Consider the following 18,704-nt stretch of genomic DNA (forward strand, 5'->3'; position numbering starts at 1 on the left):
ATGTAGTATCTTTTGTATTGTGTGGAAATTGAATGAAAACATTTCACATTCAGATACAAACTTCAAATCTAATGATCGCACTAGACCTTGGATTTCATTAACATTAAATAAGGAGATAGCATATTCTTCAGTAACTTCTGTTATGCTTTTTCCACTAGGTTTAATAACAAAGTTACGCTTTTTTTTGTAGGATGGAAGAGCAGCGTCTGCTGTTGTAGTTTGTTCTTTTCTGTGTTTCTGTCGTCTCTTCACTACTGCTGAAGCTGCAGTTTATATGTTCAGTATGAAACGCTGTCCTCCTGGCATTTGGCCTTCTCATAAAAGGTACAGTATCAGTCTGTAGGGTACTGTTGAAGCAAGTAGTTATGCAGTTATGAATATGCTACTATTTTTGCAGGATGCTTTTTAGGAAGATAAATTATTTCAATAGTGTCTGTGTTCAAACAGCAAAATACTTGGAAAAATAGATGTATCATGAGTAGAGAAAGTAGTTCTGAATTCTGTGAGCCCTTAAGTTACTCATGATCTTCTTCTCAAAGTGAGTTGAATATGACCTGTAGTGAAGAAATGTTAGGAATGAAAACAAGGGTATGTAGTGCTTTTGAATGCTCTTAAGTATAAAATCCTCTTCCACATGTGTAAGACTTATTCCATATTTTAAAAATTTATTACAATAGGCTTCATTCTCTATGTCAGAACACTGCAAGTTCTGTGAAAAGACCAGTAATGATTTCTGTTTAGGTAAGAATGCCTTCTGCTTTTTAAAGGAGTGCATGCAGAGGTGACTTTCATATACTTTGACAAATGTTTTAAACTGAATATTTGATTTAATTTGATAGATCTTATAAAAATGAAGCATCAGTAACAAGTGACACTGGTAGTAAGGGTGTTTCCTACAAGAAGGATTAGATACAGAAAGGTGAGAAGTAAGGAGTAGTTAAGTATAAATGATGGATTATGCTGTTGTACAGATTTATTTTGAGTATATTTAATGGGTCCTCTAAATATAACTTTTATTGATGAAGATAAACTTAAAGCCTTTGAGTTAGTAGCTCCAGAACTGCTGTGCAACTTTTATCCATTAAGTGTAAGATACAAAATAAATAGTTCTCCTAGTTTGGCATTTTAAGGCCTTTGGAAAGAGTGACTAGTTTGTTCTACAAGTTAATGTATGTAAAGCTACCAACCTAAGGCAACGTCTGGAGCTGTCTGGAAGGTGGGACACAGGTGCAGATAAGTTCATATGCAGTGCTGTATTCAATTTTCTGGGCAGTATATTTTTCTGTTGTGATGCAGCCATGAGGCTTTCGTACAGAAACTGTGTTGCTGTCCTTAAATTGAGAGGCTGGCTAGGGATCGTAAATATTTCTCCATGTTTCTATTTCATTTTCCTCTTTGTGAAATTCTATCAGATTTGAAAATCCATTTACTGGAAGTGCTGCTAAGTGTTCCCAGTGTTTATTATTAGCGCTTGTCACTGCTCAGTGGCTGGATATGAATAGAAGTCACCTACCTGTTAACTCATTTTTAGAATTTGGTTCTCTGGCTAAATGAATATGTTTGGTTTTGGCAGATACATTGAATACATGTGTGACATGATGGCTGAAGAACCCATTATTCCTCACAGCAAGCCCATCCTTGTCAGATCAATCGTCATGACTCCTGTTCCTCTTTTCAGTAAGCAGCGTAATGGCTGCAGGCCTTTTTGTGAAGTTTATGTGGGAGATGAGAGAGTAACCACTACTTCCCAGGAATATGACAAAATGAAGTAAGTACAGGTTGTGATTTGCTCTGAAACAGCACATTATTTTTTTCTGTACTAACTTAAATATGAAGTCCTTACGGTGGGGAGAAAGCATGATTTTGCATGTGCCAGTTGAGCAGAAAGCTTCTTTAATGTACAGAACAGCTCCTCTCTCCCGTTTTAACTGATCTTGGAAGGTAAATCATGGGGAAAAGACAACATGGTTATAATGGCAGCTTGGATCTGTTCCTGCAGAAAGTGGGGATGATGGTGGGGTGGCACAGTGGCCACTGGGAGGCAGAGGTGAGCAAGACCCTCTTTCACTCGATGTGGTGTAAACTGGGAAGATTGATTCCTCATGTACAGGTACTGAACTGAACATCACGTCTCAGTCACAGAAACAGTAAGGATCCCACAGGCATGGTAACTGTAAAGGGAGTGCTTATTAGCCCCTGTACGGCTCTGGTGTCTGCTGTTATAATACAGCAGAGGAATTGGAAATGGTACTAGTAATGCTAGGTGTAGATAGTTGCAGACAGAGGAAAGGTGAGAGAATACTGAAGTCCTTCTAGCTTTCCTATAAATCCAAGCCCTGTAAGGAGTTTAATGACTTTGAAGAGAGCAGGAAGAGAAACATCTGGGGGGTGTTATAATAACATTTTCCTTTTTTTTTCTCTACCACACTGTCCCTTGGTGGGAGTCCTAACATACCACAGCAGTGCAGCTACGGTTTCTTTCTGCACCTTTCTTTGGAACAGCTTTCTTCAGGATATCCTGTCTCTTGCATTTCCCAGCAGCAACTTGAAGACATGTTTCTCCCATATTTAATTTGAGAACTATGGGTCTAAATATGTCTGTTGCTCTGCTGTAGGCAACTGTTAGTTAGTCTTGTTATTTTTAGAGCAGCTTTTAAGTTTTGATCATTCAGAGCAAATTCCTTCTCTCTAAGTAAGAACTTGAAGCAGATTTTTATGGGTTGATATTGAAGGCCTTGGAGAAACCCAACTAAACATAAGGTAGTAAGCTTTTTTTTTTTTTTTAGATTAACTTAACTGTGGTTATATGTTTTTTCTTCAGGGAGTTTAAAATTGAAGATGGGAAAGCAGTAATTCCACTAGGTATAACAGTCCAGGGAGATGTTCTCATTGTGATCTATCATGCCAGGTCAACACTAGGAGGCAGACTACAAGCCAAGGTAATGATAAATTTAAGAGCCTACATGGAAGATTTGCTTTTTCTTGTTGCAGTTTTGTATCATACTTGTATTTGTGATCTCATTAAGTACATGGCTTTATTTGCTATTCTTTGTTCAAAGAAATATGTGATTTTTTCATGTGCTTGGGAATTCAGCCTTTTCAAGCCTAGTAAGTATATCCAGTCTTAATGCTCTGCATGTAGATGCTTTGGTAAGCATTTCTGGAAATTACTTTAGTAGTGACTTATTATATTTGCATGGAAAGCCTCTAGCCAGTTTTTTGAGGCAGTGATTATTATCTGTTAAGTTGCACAATAAGCCAGAAGTTTTTAATTCCATACACACAAATTGCAACCTAAGGAAAAATACACTCAGTAGAAAAGTGGAATTCCAGGGGACTGCGTTTACAAAACAGGCTAGAAAAATCCATTTGGTTTTGTACCCTGTTTCTAGAGCTAGGTAGAGTTTTTATAGCTGATTTTCTTACGGGTCTTTGTTCTCTGAGGGAGAATGCATATTTCCTTTTTTAATTCACCTATGTATGCAAATGTATTGCAAGATCACAGAAAAGTTGCTGATGAAGACTATCTTCAAATTTCTAAAAAAGAAGCTTTTTTTTTTTTCCCCGATGAATAACCCAAGTTAAACTTGGAGGTCCATGTAAAAGATAGGAAGATAGTGCAAAGTTTAGGATAACTTGGAGCATTGTGAAAGTTGATCCAGATGTTCTTCAGACAGTTTCCATACATTTGGGGCAAACAAGCATATTCATATGTATCTACTATTACTGAAACAAATGGTTTTCCCTATGTTTTTTCTACTTTGTATGTAGAAAGATGAGTATCAAATCTTGTCAAATTGCAGAGGCTCAAGACTTTCTTAGTGTCCCCAGGGTGCTATGGGCCAGATCTTCTAGAATACCCTAAAACTGAAAGCTCAGTGAAATGATTCTGTAATGCACAAAAATAACTAGTGTATGGTTCACGGTCATCAGTGAAGAAGGCATACAACTGGGGAAAATTCAGCCAAGGTTAGCTTATACTCTTTGTGCAATCTCCATTTCACTGATGATAGGGTTTCTTTGATGTGGTTTCTCTGGCATTTATTCACTGATTGGAAAAGGTGAGAATTTTCTCATCCATCTGCTATGACATGAAACATCAAGAGTGTTTGTGATGATCCTGGTTTGGAGCTTTAATGGAAATATATTCAATGTGTCCTTAGTTTTATGCACTCTAAATTGCCCCCGAAGCTCTCTGCAGAACTCTAATGGAGATCAACTACCATGTTTCAATATTGCTGTAAAGTGCCTAGAGCTGGGCATTGTGAATGTCTCCCACTTGCTCACGGTTAATTTGAGAGGATTTAGTTTATCCTCTAGGAAATGCCTTGCATAGCAAGGGATTAAGAAAACTGATTTAATAGGGTGTTCAGGTTTTCACATGTAGTTCAGAGTGGAGATGGATGGATCAGAGAAACTCTCTCCAGTATGTCCATGTCCCTCTTGTACTGAGGAGCCCAGCACTGGGTACAGGATGTCAAATGCAGCCTCACCAGTGCTGGGTAGAGGGGAAAGATCACCTCCCTCAGCCTGCTGGCAATGCTGTGCATGTTACTTGACTTCTGGTTATGATGTTTAATAAATGCTTATTTACAAGGAAAGCTTTCATAATTGAATTTTATTATATCATATTTATTGGACTATTACTGTATGACTTGCTTTGTAAGGACTCACAAGACTGTTCCACATGTGTTGTAGCTAAAGCCAGGGAACAAATACATTGTAGATTTACCAGTTTGCTGTAATTTGGATTTGTGCAAGACCAGGAGCTACATGAATCTTACTATAGTAGCGTTTTCTGGACTCTCACATGCTGATCAGGCATGGGGAAGTAGGTTTTCTGTCAGCAGAAGAAAGAGTTGGGAAAGTTGAAGAGTTACAGTGAATCAGGTTGGAAAAGCCCTATAATTTTGTCTGGCATGCGTGGTTGACTTGAAGTTGCACAGGAAAAAGAAATCTTTGCATGTCTTGTAAAGTGTCCTTTTAAATGTGCTACATTTAAAACTGTTCTGAATGGACTCCTTTATATGTGACATCTCTTGATTAGTGTATGAGTGTATGTTACTTGGAAAAGTAATCAAGGTCATGCAGTTTCAGCATCTTTAACAGGGTCTGGAAATATTTAACAGACTAATAGTCGGAGATTAATGATGAGATATATCTGGTTCAAGGTCTTGTGGTTCGTTTCTGGTAGTAATAAATTTATCTGCATTCAGTCTTAAACTGCATTTAAATCTCTCATGATAAAGTATACATGGAGTTAAACTGAAATGGTAGCAAAACAAGCACTTTAAAATATTTTAATGCTGCAAATACTTTGCGTTATATTAATAAGGCAGAACACTGTGCATACTGTTCATGTGGATTTATGCAGTTACCCTGTATTTCTTGTTTTCAACAGATGGCTTCAATGAAGATGTTTCAGATTCAGTTCCATACAGGTTTTGTGCCCCGAAATGCCACCACAGTGAAATTTGCCAAGTATGTTGACACCCTTTTGTAGGAGACTCGAAGAAGTTTTCTTTGAAACTGTTTGACCTGCCAAACCAACATATGGTGGGGGGAGGAAATATAGTCAGTGTAGGAAGTAGCTGCCTTTGATTGCTCTAAGATCCTTTTGTTTTCTCACCTCAAGGAAACTGAAGGTTTTGTTCATGACACAAAAAATTTCAGTACCAAAATACCACCTGTTTAAAATATATGGAAAAAAATAAACAAATACAGCACGTTTTAAGCCTTATACTAATTGTTTTAAAGTTTGTCTTGGACTGCAGTGAGTCTAATCTAGTTAGCCATCAATATCAAGAATCTACTTGTATGCATCTTTGCAGATATGATCTGGATGCCTGTGACATACAGGAAAAATATCCTGATTTATTTCAAGTCAATCTGGAAGTAGAGGTGGAGCCCAGAGACAGACCTAGCTGTGAACAGCCACCGTGGGATAACATGAATATAAAGGGACTGAATCCCAAGATCCTTTTCTCCACCCGTGAGGAACAACAAGAGATTTTATCAAAATTTGGTAATGAATCTACTAAAAAACTAGAGAACGTGATAACATTTCTAATGTACTTAGTGTTTGAGGCTTTTGTTTAATTTCTGACATTCCTTTAAGAGAAAGAAATTTAAAAGGTGTTTTTTGTAAATATCACTTAAAAATTTGCATTATATGAAGGAGTATAAATTATCCTTCAATAATGGATTATAATTATCCTTGTCTTACCTCCACTGTCATTACATTTGCTTGCTTTAAAGCCATGAATATGCTCTTTGCAGGGATTTTAGCAAACAGGATTGTGACAGCCAGGATTTGTAGGCAAAATGTCTTGAAAGAGCTATATTTGCCTAAACTGGCACCATTATCACTTCACTTAAAATATCTGAGCATTCTTCACAAATGGTCTTAACTAAAAATGGTTTAATCGAGGTCCTTTTTATATATAGCCAAGTAATGTTGTAATTCAATTTTTCAACTTTTCCTAATGTGATCCAGCAGACATTTAATTTTTTTAATACTATGTATTCTGTGCTTCGTCTGTAGATGCCTGCATTAATTCCAGTTAATGCTATTCAGTATCTTCTTCTCCTGGTATCAGTAGTTAGCTTTGACATTTTCATTAAGGCTCTTAAGCCTTCTCTGTGCTTCCAGAATAAAAAGCATGATGGAGATTATTGTGGTGATTTTAGTACACCATACATGAGATCTCACTCTCTGCTCTTGATATGGTACATCTTAATTACATTTTTTTTGATACAAGGTAGTTGCTGCTGTCTTTGTGTTTGGTTTTGTTTTGTTTTTAAGCAGAGTATGTTTACTTTGTATTATGATTTCGGTCATTTTCTATTTCACTTAGTTTATACAGATTTGAAAAATCTTACTGTGAACACAAGTCTTAGCCCACTAAAGTTAAGGTGTTTCATTGATAATAAGGATCTGTAAAAATTACTCTATTTTTTTTTTAAGTCGCTTGCATTTTCTGATTAATAAATGAAATGTAAGAGTTTCAAGTTCCATTGAAAATGTTTCTTGAAGCTGGTGGGAAGGGAATAGGGCAAGAGGAAGTGCTGTGAACTGGTGTTATAAAACTTGCCTAATTAAAATTGGATTTTCAGTATTTCATTAATCAGAATCTTCATGTCTATTTTCTGAGACAGACTATTTTTTCAGCATCTCTGTAAGCTACAACTGAGTACATGGAAGGAGGGTGAAAAAGTGCTCTGCCAGTTTGGTATTTAGATTTAGACAAGTAGCTTTCTCCCAAGCATTCATCCCATTCTTTTCAAACGGTGGATGAACACTTAATAATTTAGGGGGTTGTCTTATTTGCCTTGAGGAAGCCTCCTGTTTGAGAGATGATATAGCAGTAGGTAACTCAGCCAAACTCAGTCTTACACAAGAGTCACTTGATTTCTGATCCTAGTAAAATAAGAAATATAAGAAGTGGTTAATCGCAGCACACAGTGTATTACTTAACTCCTTTGAGACGTTTAACAACTCCGTGTTCTTCTCTGGCTTTATACTATGGTTTTTTTCTGTAGCTCATTTGCTACAGAATGCTGATGTTCTGTTCCTTATTGCAGCTGTTGTTTGTAGCTCTTGCGTATTTTAGGGGATGGTTGGTACAATTGAGGTGTTAATTACATTTTCCTACAAATGTAAATAGAATTTTTGAGTGTTTTGCTGTGAGTCTGATTTAATTTAATGTTATAGTTGAAGATAGGGTCTTACCAGCTTTTGCAGTTGAAACAAAGTTAATAATGCTAATTTCAAATGGGGGGGGGTGAGGATGGGAATTTGCCTTTGTACAGTAATAGGTACTTAGATACAGTTGTCTTGCTATAGCAGTCAGTCTGCAAGTCAAATACCAGCTGCTCTGACCAGGATTGTGTTTTAGAAGTTTTTCTCTAAGGGTTCTGGCTTAAAATCTATTTTATAGGGAAACCAGAGCTGCCTAGACAACCAGGTTCGACTGCACAATATGAAGCAGAAGCATTCCAGCTGGAGCAGTCTTCAGAAGGTGTACCTACTGATACAGAATCCCCACATAGCAGTAGTACTGATGCAAATAACTTCTTTCATTCTCTGGACTGGAAAGGTACAGGTTTTCCTCTGAAGTAACTATTTGTTGTATGTTTGTTGCCTTGCACACCTTCCAATGAGTGCCTAAGCCTTCTTATGTAGCAAAAGTCACTATTTCACCAGACTATGAGAAAAAACTATTTAAAGAATGAGCTTTGCTGGTTAATGAGTGGTCATTCTGCTTCATTTGGATAAGCACCAAGTAATGTTTTTTTGTATTGTGTGTAACTTAAATGCTGAGCTAAATTTTTCTCTTTCTGAAAAAATCCTAACCTTAAAGATCTGCAAGGAAGCCTTTACATTCCTACAGCCCCACTTAGGCTGGCGAGGAACAGAGGAAACAAAGCAGACTAGCCAGTGGGGTCCAGATCAGTACGTAAGGACTGAGAAAATGTAACTTTATAGTGCGTGTGTAGGTCATTTTTTTGGGTTCTGCTTTGTTGGCAAAAATGTCAGTAACTGCTTGTGCTGTCATTGAATGCTGTCATCAAGTGGAGTGGCAGTTACTAAGTGATCCTCTAAGTCGTAAGTGATTTGATGTCCTGAGGTGAATGTCCAAGTCAGTCTCATTTTGGAAAAATTTGTAATACCTGCCCTTGCAGAGTGGCAAGTGGGGTAGTGAGCTGTCCTTTGCCTGCCCTGTACAAAGAGGTGGTAGGCAATAGTTAGTAGTTCTTTTTTTCATCAGTTCTTTTGTGAGCTTTGATTAATTAAGGATTGATTTCATATGATCTCACCATATAAGTCTGTTTTTTCCTAGTTGGCAGAAGAATCCTGGTAATCTAAAGCTGTTATTTCTTTTTATTCAAGAAGGAAAAAGTCCAGAAAGTGTAATAGACGACAGTTCATCTAAAAATGATCGTGTTCAACTATATGATGACAGGGAGGAGAGTGATCCATCAGATGAGGAATTCCCTACATTTCCAGGTGAAGAAAGTGCAGTAATTGTTGATGAAAAAGACTCTATTACTCCAGAAGGAGAGTTGCTTTTTGAAGCCAATTTTGAAGCTCCATCTGCACTGCTACAAAAATCTCTTCCTGAAGAGAATGTAGACTTACTGGGACTAGACTCTGATATTTCACCAGAACAGAAACAACCTATCTCAGAAATAAACTCTTCATCAAGTAATGCAGACTTGTTGAACAATCTATTTGTGGGTAATGCATCACAGATTTCAGAAGAGCCCACTGGAGATCTTCTTGGACAAGGAGCGGATTTCTTTTTCAGCAGTCAGTGTCCAGCTGCTACTCAGGGTACATCTTCAACAGCAGCCATGTCTTCAGGTACATAAATTTAACATCAGTACTCTTTGACTGGCCTGCAGATGAAAACTGCTGCTTGCATTGTGCTTCTGAGCACCATGTTTTGATCTGTACACTGAAGACATGTTGGTGTATAGCAAGAATCTGCATAGAATATGTGTTTTTACTGCATGAAAGAGAGAAATTGCTGTATATTATCCAGGTATTTTGTTATGTTGCCAATATCCTATTAGTTTTAAACCATGTAAACAGAAAAGTATCAAATTTTTAATTTAAAGGAGGTTCAGTATTCTTGAAGAATCCATAGCTTTCCCCTACAAATGTTACATGCTAGATCATTTTCTAAAACCATGTGTAAATAACTTACTACAATTTTATGCCTTAGCAAGATAACTTACTGCTTCCTTGCACTTTACGTAAAGCAATACCATTAGATGTGGTACAGAGCTGTGCTGCTTAGGTCAAACATCCGTGTGGGATTTTTGAGTGTTAATCATGTAAGACTGCTAGGCAACTGGAAATCCTGTAGATTACTGTTCAAACAAGTAGGATAATGGTACTGCTAAAAGGTGTTTTCTTGCTGGTTTTACTGATGATGTTGGCAGGTCTGTACCCTGAAGGAAGGAGAATGTTATACTGCCATCTACTTGGTATTTAAAACAAAACGTTTTAGTTTAGAGGTTCTGTTCCTCTTACCAATGGACAGTTAGCTCTGTCACATGACTAAACTTTTGGGAATAGCAATTCTCTGCCTGAAGTTAACAGTAAGATTTTGGGGAATATTAGTCAAATAATCTGGGAAAATGTTACAAGGTTTAGCTTATTTGCACAAAGATAATTTATTTGGACTAAAAGTTTTAATCTACATACAGCTGGGAAGTGTTTTTGTAGAACATTTAGATTATTTCAAATATTTTTCTTTTGAAGCAAGTCAGTATTGAATTTTGTTACTGTGGTCAATAAGGAATCACTTAATTTACCGTTTTTACATAAAGGAGAAGCTTTATTTTTTTTTTCTTTAACTATGCATTTCTTATCTACTTCATAAAACACCTGGGGAGTACTCCTGTATGTATCTCATTCTACCTTTGAATTGGGTAAGAGAAAGATAATTGCAGAAGTGAGAATATTTGGCTACTGTTGTATTTTTCAGTTTGCACATCAAAACTTGTACTTGAGGTTTTGTGTATGATGTGTGTGATGCTATAGTAAGATAGCTTGATGAGATTCCAGGGTTTGTTTTTTGAAGTGTTATCAAGTCCTGTACAATGTGGTCATCACCTCAGGATGTGCTAGGGCACTATGGCAGGATTATTCCTTCTCGTCAGCTTCTGAGTGAATCTGGCAGGAGTCCGTGGGCTCTTGAGGATTTTGACGCTAGAGGGCAGCAGAAGCGGGAAGAGCTTGAGCTCTGATTCCAGCTGACTGTCACATGTTACCCCATGCTGACTATAAATACGCTTCCAATTAGTTTTTTTTCTTAGTTGTGATCACTAGAGACCTGTTGAAAGCCTTGCTTCTGTTGGTTTTCATTCTTGAGTTGACGCACTTTCTGCCCCAGAGTCACCAATGCCTTCAAGTCACAGTGGTAGTATGAATGTTTTACTTAATATCCTTTTTAGTAGTTTAATAGTCTGTTTGTTTAAATTCTTTGATAGTTTGGCATTATAGAGCCTTTAACAAGTGTAATTCGGTTTTGGATGTGGATGATCACTCAAATTTAAGGTGTGTCTTACATGGGTGAAATTAACAATGTTATTGAATGTATGCATCCCTGGTAAGGATTTGTGTTTGGAGACATAGCTTTTCATGTTGTGTGTGGCTGAAATACTTTTTGTACCAACATGAAAATACAGATGTCTAGAAGAAGGGACAGATGGTGACTCTTTGCCATGAAAAATTCTCAGAAGGCTGCTGCATTTACCAATATGAATTCTACTTTTTGTGCCCCCAGAGGAGTAAGGCTTTTTCAACTGTGTTTATTCTAAAATTTGTCGTAATTTTGTTTTCTGCTTCTTTTTTAGCTGATCCTTTTGACCCATTCACAATGTCATCAGGTTCAGAGAATCAAGCCCTGTCTGGTCCAGACCTCTTTGGGGACTTTCTTAACCCAAGCTCAACATCTACAGCTAGTACAGTTCCTTCCACACACAATTCACTTCCACCTTCTTCCAGCTCAGATTTCTTAAATTTAGGTAAGTGTGCTTCTGGTGTTATGTTTCTCAACAGTTTCTGCTACTCTGTGAATTTGTCTTTCAGCTTAGTCAAGGTGGATTAGTGTCTTAATAGATCCACTTGTTGTGACTGCTGTTTTAATTAGCTCCGTTTTCTGGGAACGCAGATACAAATGTACCAAGTAGCAAGGGTTCGCTGTATAATGTCATGCTAATATTTATGATGCGAGAGGATTTCTAGCATTGCTAACCTTCTGTTAGGAGCTGGAGCTTCTTCTGAGAGCTCTTGGAACTGAGGGTACGCAAACACCTGCAAACTTACTTTCTAGATGGCAGAATGCTATTTTGATTGTATTCAGATTTTAAAGATTTTCTGGAAGCCTTGGAAAAGAAATCAGCAAGCCAAGTTAATAGTATAGCCAGTTCTTAAAATGCAAGCTGAGGCTAGCTTGGACCTTCTTGACCTGAATGCATTCTGGTAATATACTTACAGAGTACATTATGTAATACTCTAATCTTATTTGTTTCATTTAATTTCTCTGATGTATTCTTGATGAAGTCTTTTCCTCATGCATTTATTTTAAAATCTATTACTCTTTAAACAAAAAGCTTTGTGATATGTTCGGTCTTCCCATATCTCCATCCTAAGCACCTTATTTCCAAAGTGTTACTAAATAGAGCTTCTAAGCATGCTCATTCTTTAAAAAGAAACATACCCTTGCAAAAATGTTGGGATGGTAGAGCCAGAAGTGTTGCTTTTTAAATCTGACTTTCAGAGAAAAGCATGGGTCCTCTCCATAGGGATTAGAGTTCTGGTCAGTCTGTTACAGCTCTTCTCTGCTGCTCTTTCATCCCCCCACAGTTACCCTGCTCCTGCATAGCTGCTTCCCATGGGATACAGTCTTTCAAGAACATGGGTCTCCATAGGGTACAGTCCTTCAGGAACAGACTACTCCAGTGTGGGTCCCCTGGCAGCTGCAGCTCCTGCCAGAAACCTGCTGCTGTGTGGGCTTCTCTCCATGGGCTGTGGCTTCATCCAGGGCATGCCCACCTGCGTGGGGTCCTCCATGGGCTGCAGTGTGGATATTTGCTCCACTGTGGTCTTCTCCATGGGCTGCAGGGGAATCTCTGCTCTGGCACCTGGCACACCTCATCCTTCTCCATTGACTTTAGTGTCTGCAGGGCTGTTTCTCTCACACTTTTCTTACTCCTTTAACAGCTGCTGTACAGTTTTTACCATTTCTTACATACGTTTTCCCAGAAGCACCACCATCTGGGCTGAGGGGCTCGGCTGTGTCCTGCAGTGAGTCTGTTGGAGCTGGATGTGCCCAGCATGGAGCAGCCCAGGCCACTCCTTCCAAAGGCCACTGCTGAAGACCCTCACTTATAAATTGGAGGTAGTTAGAAATGGTGGTATCACATTCCTCACACTGAATCCAAGAGTGTTATCTTCCCAGAGCTTATTGCATATGGTTTTGAATTGCCCCTTCTTGTTGGACAGTCAATCTAGTTGACCTTGCCTCTGAGTGATGTAGTCCAAGTGTAAGCTACAGAGAAACTGGATAAAAAAGATGCAGTATTTGCTTGGCTGAAATGAGGGCTTCCTCCTTGAAATAAGAGGCTGGCCAGCTGATTGCCCTCTCTGCCATGTATTTAAGCATTATATTCCAACTGTGGCTGATTCTACTGAGAAGATCCCACTTGCTGCTTTCTTTGCAACATTTTTGTTCTGTCCTATAGATACAACTAAAACATACAGCTGTTACTATATACTTGTATAGTTGCCAGTTTTATGCCACTTTTAGGTGTGACGCTATTAATGTCACTGTATGAGGTTACCAAACAGATGATAATTTTCTTATGCTCAGTAGAAGATTTGATCAATACTGATCCATGGAGCATCATCTCAGTCAAAATCTGTCTCACTCCAGAGGCAGGGACCTCTGGAGATTATCTAGTTGAACTGCTCAAAGCAGGGTCAAGTAGAGCAGGCTGCTGAGGACCTTGTCATTGCTGATTTTTATTATTTCTGAGCATGCAGACTTTACAACCTCTATGGGCTACCTGTGCCAGTGTTTGACTACTCTTAGAGCAAAAACTTCTTATGTTTAAATGGAGTTTCCTATGTTTCAGTTTATGCCCGTTGCCTCTTGTCCTTCCACTGGGCAGCACTGAGAAGAGTCTGGCTCAGTCTTCTTTATTTCTTCCCATTAAGTATTTATATACATTGATAAGATTGCCCACCTCCAGGTCTTCTCTTCTCCAGGTTAAACAATACCAGCACCCTCAGCCTGTCCTCATATCAGAGGTGCTCCAATCCCCACATGACAGAGAACCCTTAATTTAAGTTGGAAAAATAGTTAAATGTGAGTTTATCTGCCCTCTAAATGTTTACGTGCAACCTCAAGGAGACCACGGTCAGTGTTCAGCCGCTAGTAACATTTGAGCAAGTACAGAAGAAAAAGAAAAAGTATTCTGACATCTGACTTCAATGCTTATTGTTTTATGCTTACTCTGTCTGATTTTGGTTGATAACTTGCACCCTGGTAAATGCATTAGTGTACCTGCTATTTTAATGTGATTTTTGGAGCTTTCTGTCAACGTAGGGAAAAGGCACTTAAAATGGACCCATCTTCTCTTCAGTCTACTGTTACACAGTGATTTCCCAATATTTCACTGTTGCTATGCAGGCTTTAAAAACCCTTTGTAAGTGGAGGAATTGGGATAACATTTCATGCTCCTTTATGTTTACCTTTCGAATGACAGGTTTTCTATGTATTTGAGCTTTTAGAATTCCATCCAGTCACAGATATCAGTTTTTCACAAGGAAGTTAGGAATATTAACAGCTATAATACTTTTAATATGAATGAGTGTGAGTGAAAGGACATGATAACTAGTAACTAGAGAACAAAGGCAAATGAGAGTGTGTTCTCAAATGACATATTTGGAAGAATTGTGTTGAGCAAGCAGAAGAAAGTGCAAACATGAGGTCATTAAAGTGAGAAACAATTTTAAACTCACTAAAAATAAATTGGTAGTAATGTTGGTGTTCATTCAAAATAAACTGCAGCAATGAGATATGCTGAATCTACTGTTGGAGCAGTAATAAGTGTCTAGAATTAAATTTTAGTGACGGATAAGCTTTCTTTGGTAGTAAACAAGTACTAAATGTCTATAGATACCAGGAGAAAAGCTGTTTCAGTGAACACAAATTCAAGAATTAGAATTTTAGGCTTGTATTTCTCCATGTGGCTTAAAATTTAAAACAGGAGTTTTAAAATGTAATTTCAATTTGTAGAAAAGGTAGTTCTTAAAGAATATCTGGTCTGTTAAAGCGTTCTGTCCTGTAATATGAAAATGTTGAGCAGTTGCTGCTAAACAGCACTATATTAACAGGGTAATATAATTTTCTGCAAAAAGCTCTAGTAATTTGGCAGAGAAGCTAGTAGGTGGGTTGACTGTTCACTCCAGAATTGATAATCTTTCTAAAGTGGCCACACTTGCAAACACAAGCTATCATCTGTAGCTGGAGAAGTATCCATTTTTCCTTAGTAGTTATCTGTTCAGTGAGAATTTTTGAGAACAGAATTGGGGTATGCAAGTAGCAAGTCATCTCTAATGCAAGTCAAGTCAGGAATGTATTTCCCTGTGTGAGAATGAACTGATCTGAGCAAAAGATAGCAGGAGATGTGGAACGTGATCAAAAGAAACTGAGTGACCAATGTAGTCTTCTCCTGAGTAGAAGTTAGTTTCTGTGATGACTGCATTCTCTGTCAGGCTTTAGACAAGGTTAAAAAACCTTCTGTCATACTAAACCAGCCTCTTGGTTCACAGGAAGTCCTGTTGTCTTCTGTGATTAAAGGAATTCCTGTAGAGATGACAAGTTAAACCTAATGTGAAGTTGCATGCGGGATATAGTAAAATGCAGGTCTCTTACTTTGGGAAGCTGGAAAGTGTGATCTGATTACCACCAACTTATTCTTACATCTTAGCTTGATTTGAGCGGTGTTAGTAAAGAATTATGCCCTGACCTCCAGTGCTTTACTGTTGTATGGCTAAGGATTATAAATATGCACATTAAAGAAGAACTAAAGGGACAAGCAGGTATGGATCTGCTTGCCCATGATCTCAATTGCTTCAACTTTTGGAATATTTAGCTATGCTTCATGTTTTACCCTTTCTGCTCCTTTACCTTAAGTGTCTGTATGAACTCCATTGTGCCAGGTTACAAAAATAAGGGATTCAACATGTGATCTTGTCATACCTCTTCAGAATATGTAGAAGTCAGAGTATCATGTCGGTAATGCTATTTCTTGATGTTAAAATCTATTGTAATGCCCAAGTTGTACAACCAGAAAGAACATAGCATAAGAATAAACAGTTCCAGGAGGAACATTTTATCTGTTCAGGGTACTGCATGTTGTACTCCATTGTTTCAGATTTTTATGGTAAAAGTGTAGTGGATGTATGTGAGCTTGCACTATTCATAGCGAATTTACTGCTGTACATAGCAGTAGGCTACTCCTTGCTTTCTTCAGGGTGGGGGAGGTGATGAACTTGACTGCTCTTAAACCAGGAGTTGTAAAACACCTGATTCACATAGTGTGTTCTCAATCTTTCAGACGCATTCAGCTGTAGTTTATTTTATTCTTACTTCTCTCAGCTTGGTTTTATCATAGTTAATTCCGTAAGTGGTGGTAAATTTCTTCATGCCCCTGTAAAAATCTTGTAATAGCAGAGATCATAAGCCACAATTATTTCTAGCTTAAAAATCAATACTAATATTAATTCAAGACCCACTTAACATTTGGGAGTGGCATACAGTACAGCAAATTTCTAAACTGGTGAATAGATGCTTTTGGATACTTTGACGTTTATAGCCAGTGACACTGCTGTGTAGCAGATAGCTGGGGTCCTGAGTACTGAGGCAAATACGTAGTGTTTCTCCCATGGTTTCAGAGGCAGGGACATGAGGCTTAAGTCTGAAGAAATGGCTGAAAACTGTACTACACCTTCAGAAGATGTTGGTGGCTACTTCATGCATTTTATTCTGATGCTTTCCTTCACGTGCAGCAGAGATGACTCTGCTGTAATACAGGCTCTTGTCAGACATTTGTTGCAGAGTATTTGATATGCTCTCTTTGCAAGTGTAAGATCTACTTAGATCTACTAGATATAGTATAAATAGAACTAGTGGATTGAGGTTGTGGAGGGGATATTTAATTTGCTTCAAATTATTTCCTCAAATAGGATAAAAGACCTTCTTTGATTTGGTATCAATATTCAGCATGTGAATTTGAGAAGCTGAGAGAAGTGAAAAGCCATGATGTAGCAGTCAAAACATCCAAAGTATCAAAATGTCACTATTTTTGTAAGGATGGTTGGGTTAGCTTTCCAAACTCTAGGTCTTCGAAATGTCTTAGAGTACCTCTAAACATACTGGTTTTGCTGAAATATCACCTCTCTCTATAGCACAGACTGTTGTCATAACATTGAAGGGGTTGTTACATTCAAAAGCTGTCCTGCTTCACTGTCTCTACAAGCTGTGCTCAAAGGGAATGCTCAGCTGGCATGCAGCTTTGAGTGTTCCATACCTACAACCTCTCATTCTGAGGATGGCTCACCTCATACTGTGTATGAGTGAGAAAGGGGGGAATCATTTGCAAGCGTCAGGGGTTGCAGTTGTAACCTTATGTTGGATGTGACAATTTCTAGAAGTTAGTGGAAGCACACTTGCATCCTTTTGAATGTGACTGTTTCATTATCTGTTTTCAATTGGCATGGTGTCTTTGCTTTGCACATAGAAAAGCAGCTTTTATCCGTGGAGCTACTGTTTCTCAATCTTTTCCCAGAAAGGATCACTCTTCCTGTATCCTGCTCTTTAATTGCATGCATTCATTCATGTGTTGAACCTAAAAGGGCTATTAGTTTGTTAAGAACTCCAGCTCCCTTTGTCACATGAGGCCTGGGGTAGGCAAACCTGCAGTTTGAAGTGACCTGGCTCCACCTGTGTAGCACCCAGACTGCTGAGTGATATGGAGCACCTTTTCATGAAGCACTGCTGCTTTCTGGTTACCTGCTGTGTTGTCAGGAACAGTGTGCCCTGAAGCCATCCCTTAGCTAGTCCTTTTGTCCAGGAGACTTAAGCTGTTAAATTCGTGGCATTGCCTGTGCATGAAAGTATCTTCTCTATGAAGTGCATGGGATATGTCAAATACAAATGAAGGAATTCCAGTGGTAAAACCCTTCTGAGTCCTGTTTAAGACTGCATGACTGTGTTATGGAGAAATTTAAGCAAGCCATGTAGTTGGGCATTGTAGCTGACAATGTTCTATTGGTATTGGCAAAAGATCCATTATTGTGATGGTTTTCTTAAAAGAATAATCAAAAGGGGTTGGGTTTTTCTCTTTTCTTCTGTAGGGAATCTGACACCAGAGCCACCTAAAATACCATCTTCTACAAGCCACCCAGATCTCTTGGGTGGATGGGATTCTTGGGCAGATTCCTCAGCAACCAGCAATGTAGCATCACCACAGTTGAAGCCTCTTTTTGAAGGTATTATGAAATTAAATTCTTCTATTAGAGGGAATAAGGAATACTCCAAACCTGGTCAGTTTAATCACCTGAAACTGCTCAACATGTCTTCATGCATTTTTGCTGCTTTGCTTAAAGGAGTCTATGCTCTTGTGTTTAAATACCCCTTCAGTAAGGCACTTGTGTAGTTTTTCCAGAATAAGTTCAAGGTAGAGGAGCCAAATAGTTTGTCGTCTATAGTAACGGTGATTCTTGTCAAGGTAAAAGATGCCATGGAGCAGAATGCTGGGGAGGTTTACACGAGGTGTTGTGGAAATAGTACTTTTATTCATTCTCTTAATTTCCAAATACACCAAATACATGATAACGTTTTCTTGTTATACAGGTCAAGCTTTTATCACAGGGAGCCAGACCAGTGTGTCTTCAGGCCTGTCTTTCAGCCAGGCTAAATCTCAGAACTTTGATCCTTTTGCTGATCTTGCCAATCTTGGATCTGGTCTTCCAGGTAATATCTTATTTTTAAGAGCCTATACTTAATGCCTCTATGGTTTGATTTGCTTTTTGTGCCAATAAATGTAACTGATAGCTTATATAAAGGGAAGTGTTTCCTTTTACTTGTTAACAACCAGCTTTAGGCAGCTGCTGAGAA

General features: G+C 38.3%; 1 protein-coding gene across 2 annotated transcripts in view; it reads left to right on the forward strand.

Moving 5' to 3' along the window:
- LOC104830848 (cyclin-G-associated kinase-like) overlaps positions 1 to 18,704 on the forward strand; it is a 46,486-nt gene that overhangs the window by 17,057 nt on the left and 10,725 nt on the right. The window contains exons 8-17 of one of the 2 annotated variants that reach the window (XM_010566018.1): positions 191 to 324; positions 1,574 to 1,768; positions 2,822 to 2,939; positions 5,402 to 5,481; positions 5,832 to 6,025; positions 7,941 to 8,099; positions 8,897 to 9,367; positions 11,371 to 11,541; positions 17,942 to 18,076; positions 18,441 to 18,560. In XM_010566018.1, coding sequence (XP_010564320.1) covers positions 191 to 324; positions 1,574 to 1,768; positions 2,822 to 2,939; positions 5,402 to 5,481; positions 5,832 to 6,025; positions 7,941 to 8,099; positions 8,897 to 9,367; positions 11,371 to 11,541; positions 17,942 to 18,076; positions 18,441 to 18,560 — 1,777 coding nt within the window. Of the gene's footprint in view, positions 1 to 190; positions 325 to 1,573; positions 1,769 to 2,821; positions 2,940 to 5,401; positions 5,482 to 5,831; positions 6,026 to 7,940; positions 8,100 to 8,893; positions 9,368 to 11,370; positions 11,542 to 17,941; positions 18,077 to 18,440; positions 18,561 to 18,704 lie in introns of both variants that reach the window. The other variant, XM_010566019.1, reaches the window with a different exon arrangement.

Source organism: Haliaeetus leucocephalus, unplaced genomic scaffold, assembly GCF_000737465.1.
Source record: "Haliaeetus leucocephalus isolate CR32 unplaced genomic scaffold, Haliaeetus_leucocephalus-4.0 Scaffold201, whole genome shotgun sequence".
Taxonomy (NCBI): domain Eukaryota; kingdom Metazoa; phylum Chordata; class Aves; order Accipitriformes; family Accipitridae; genus Haliaeetus; species Haliaeetus leucocephalus.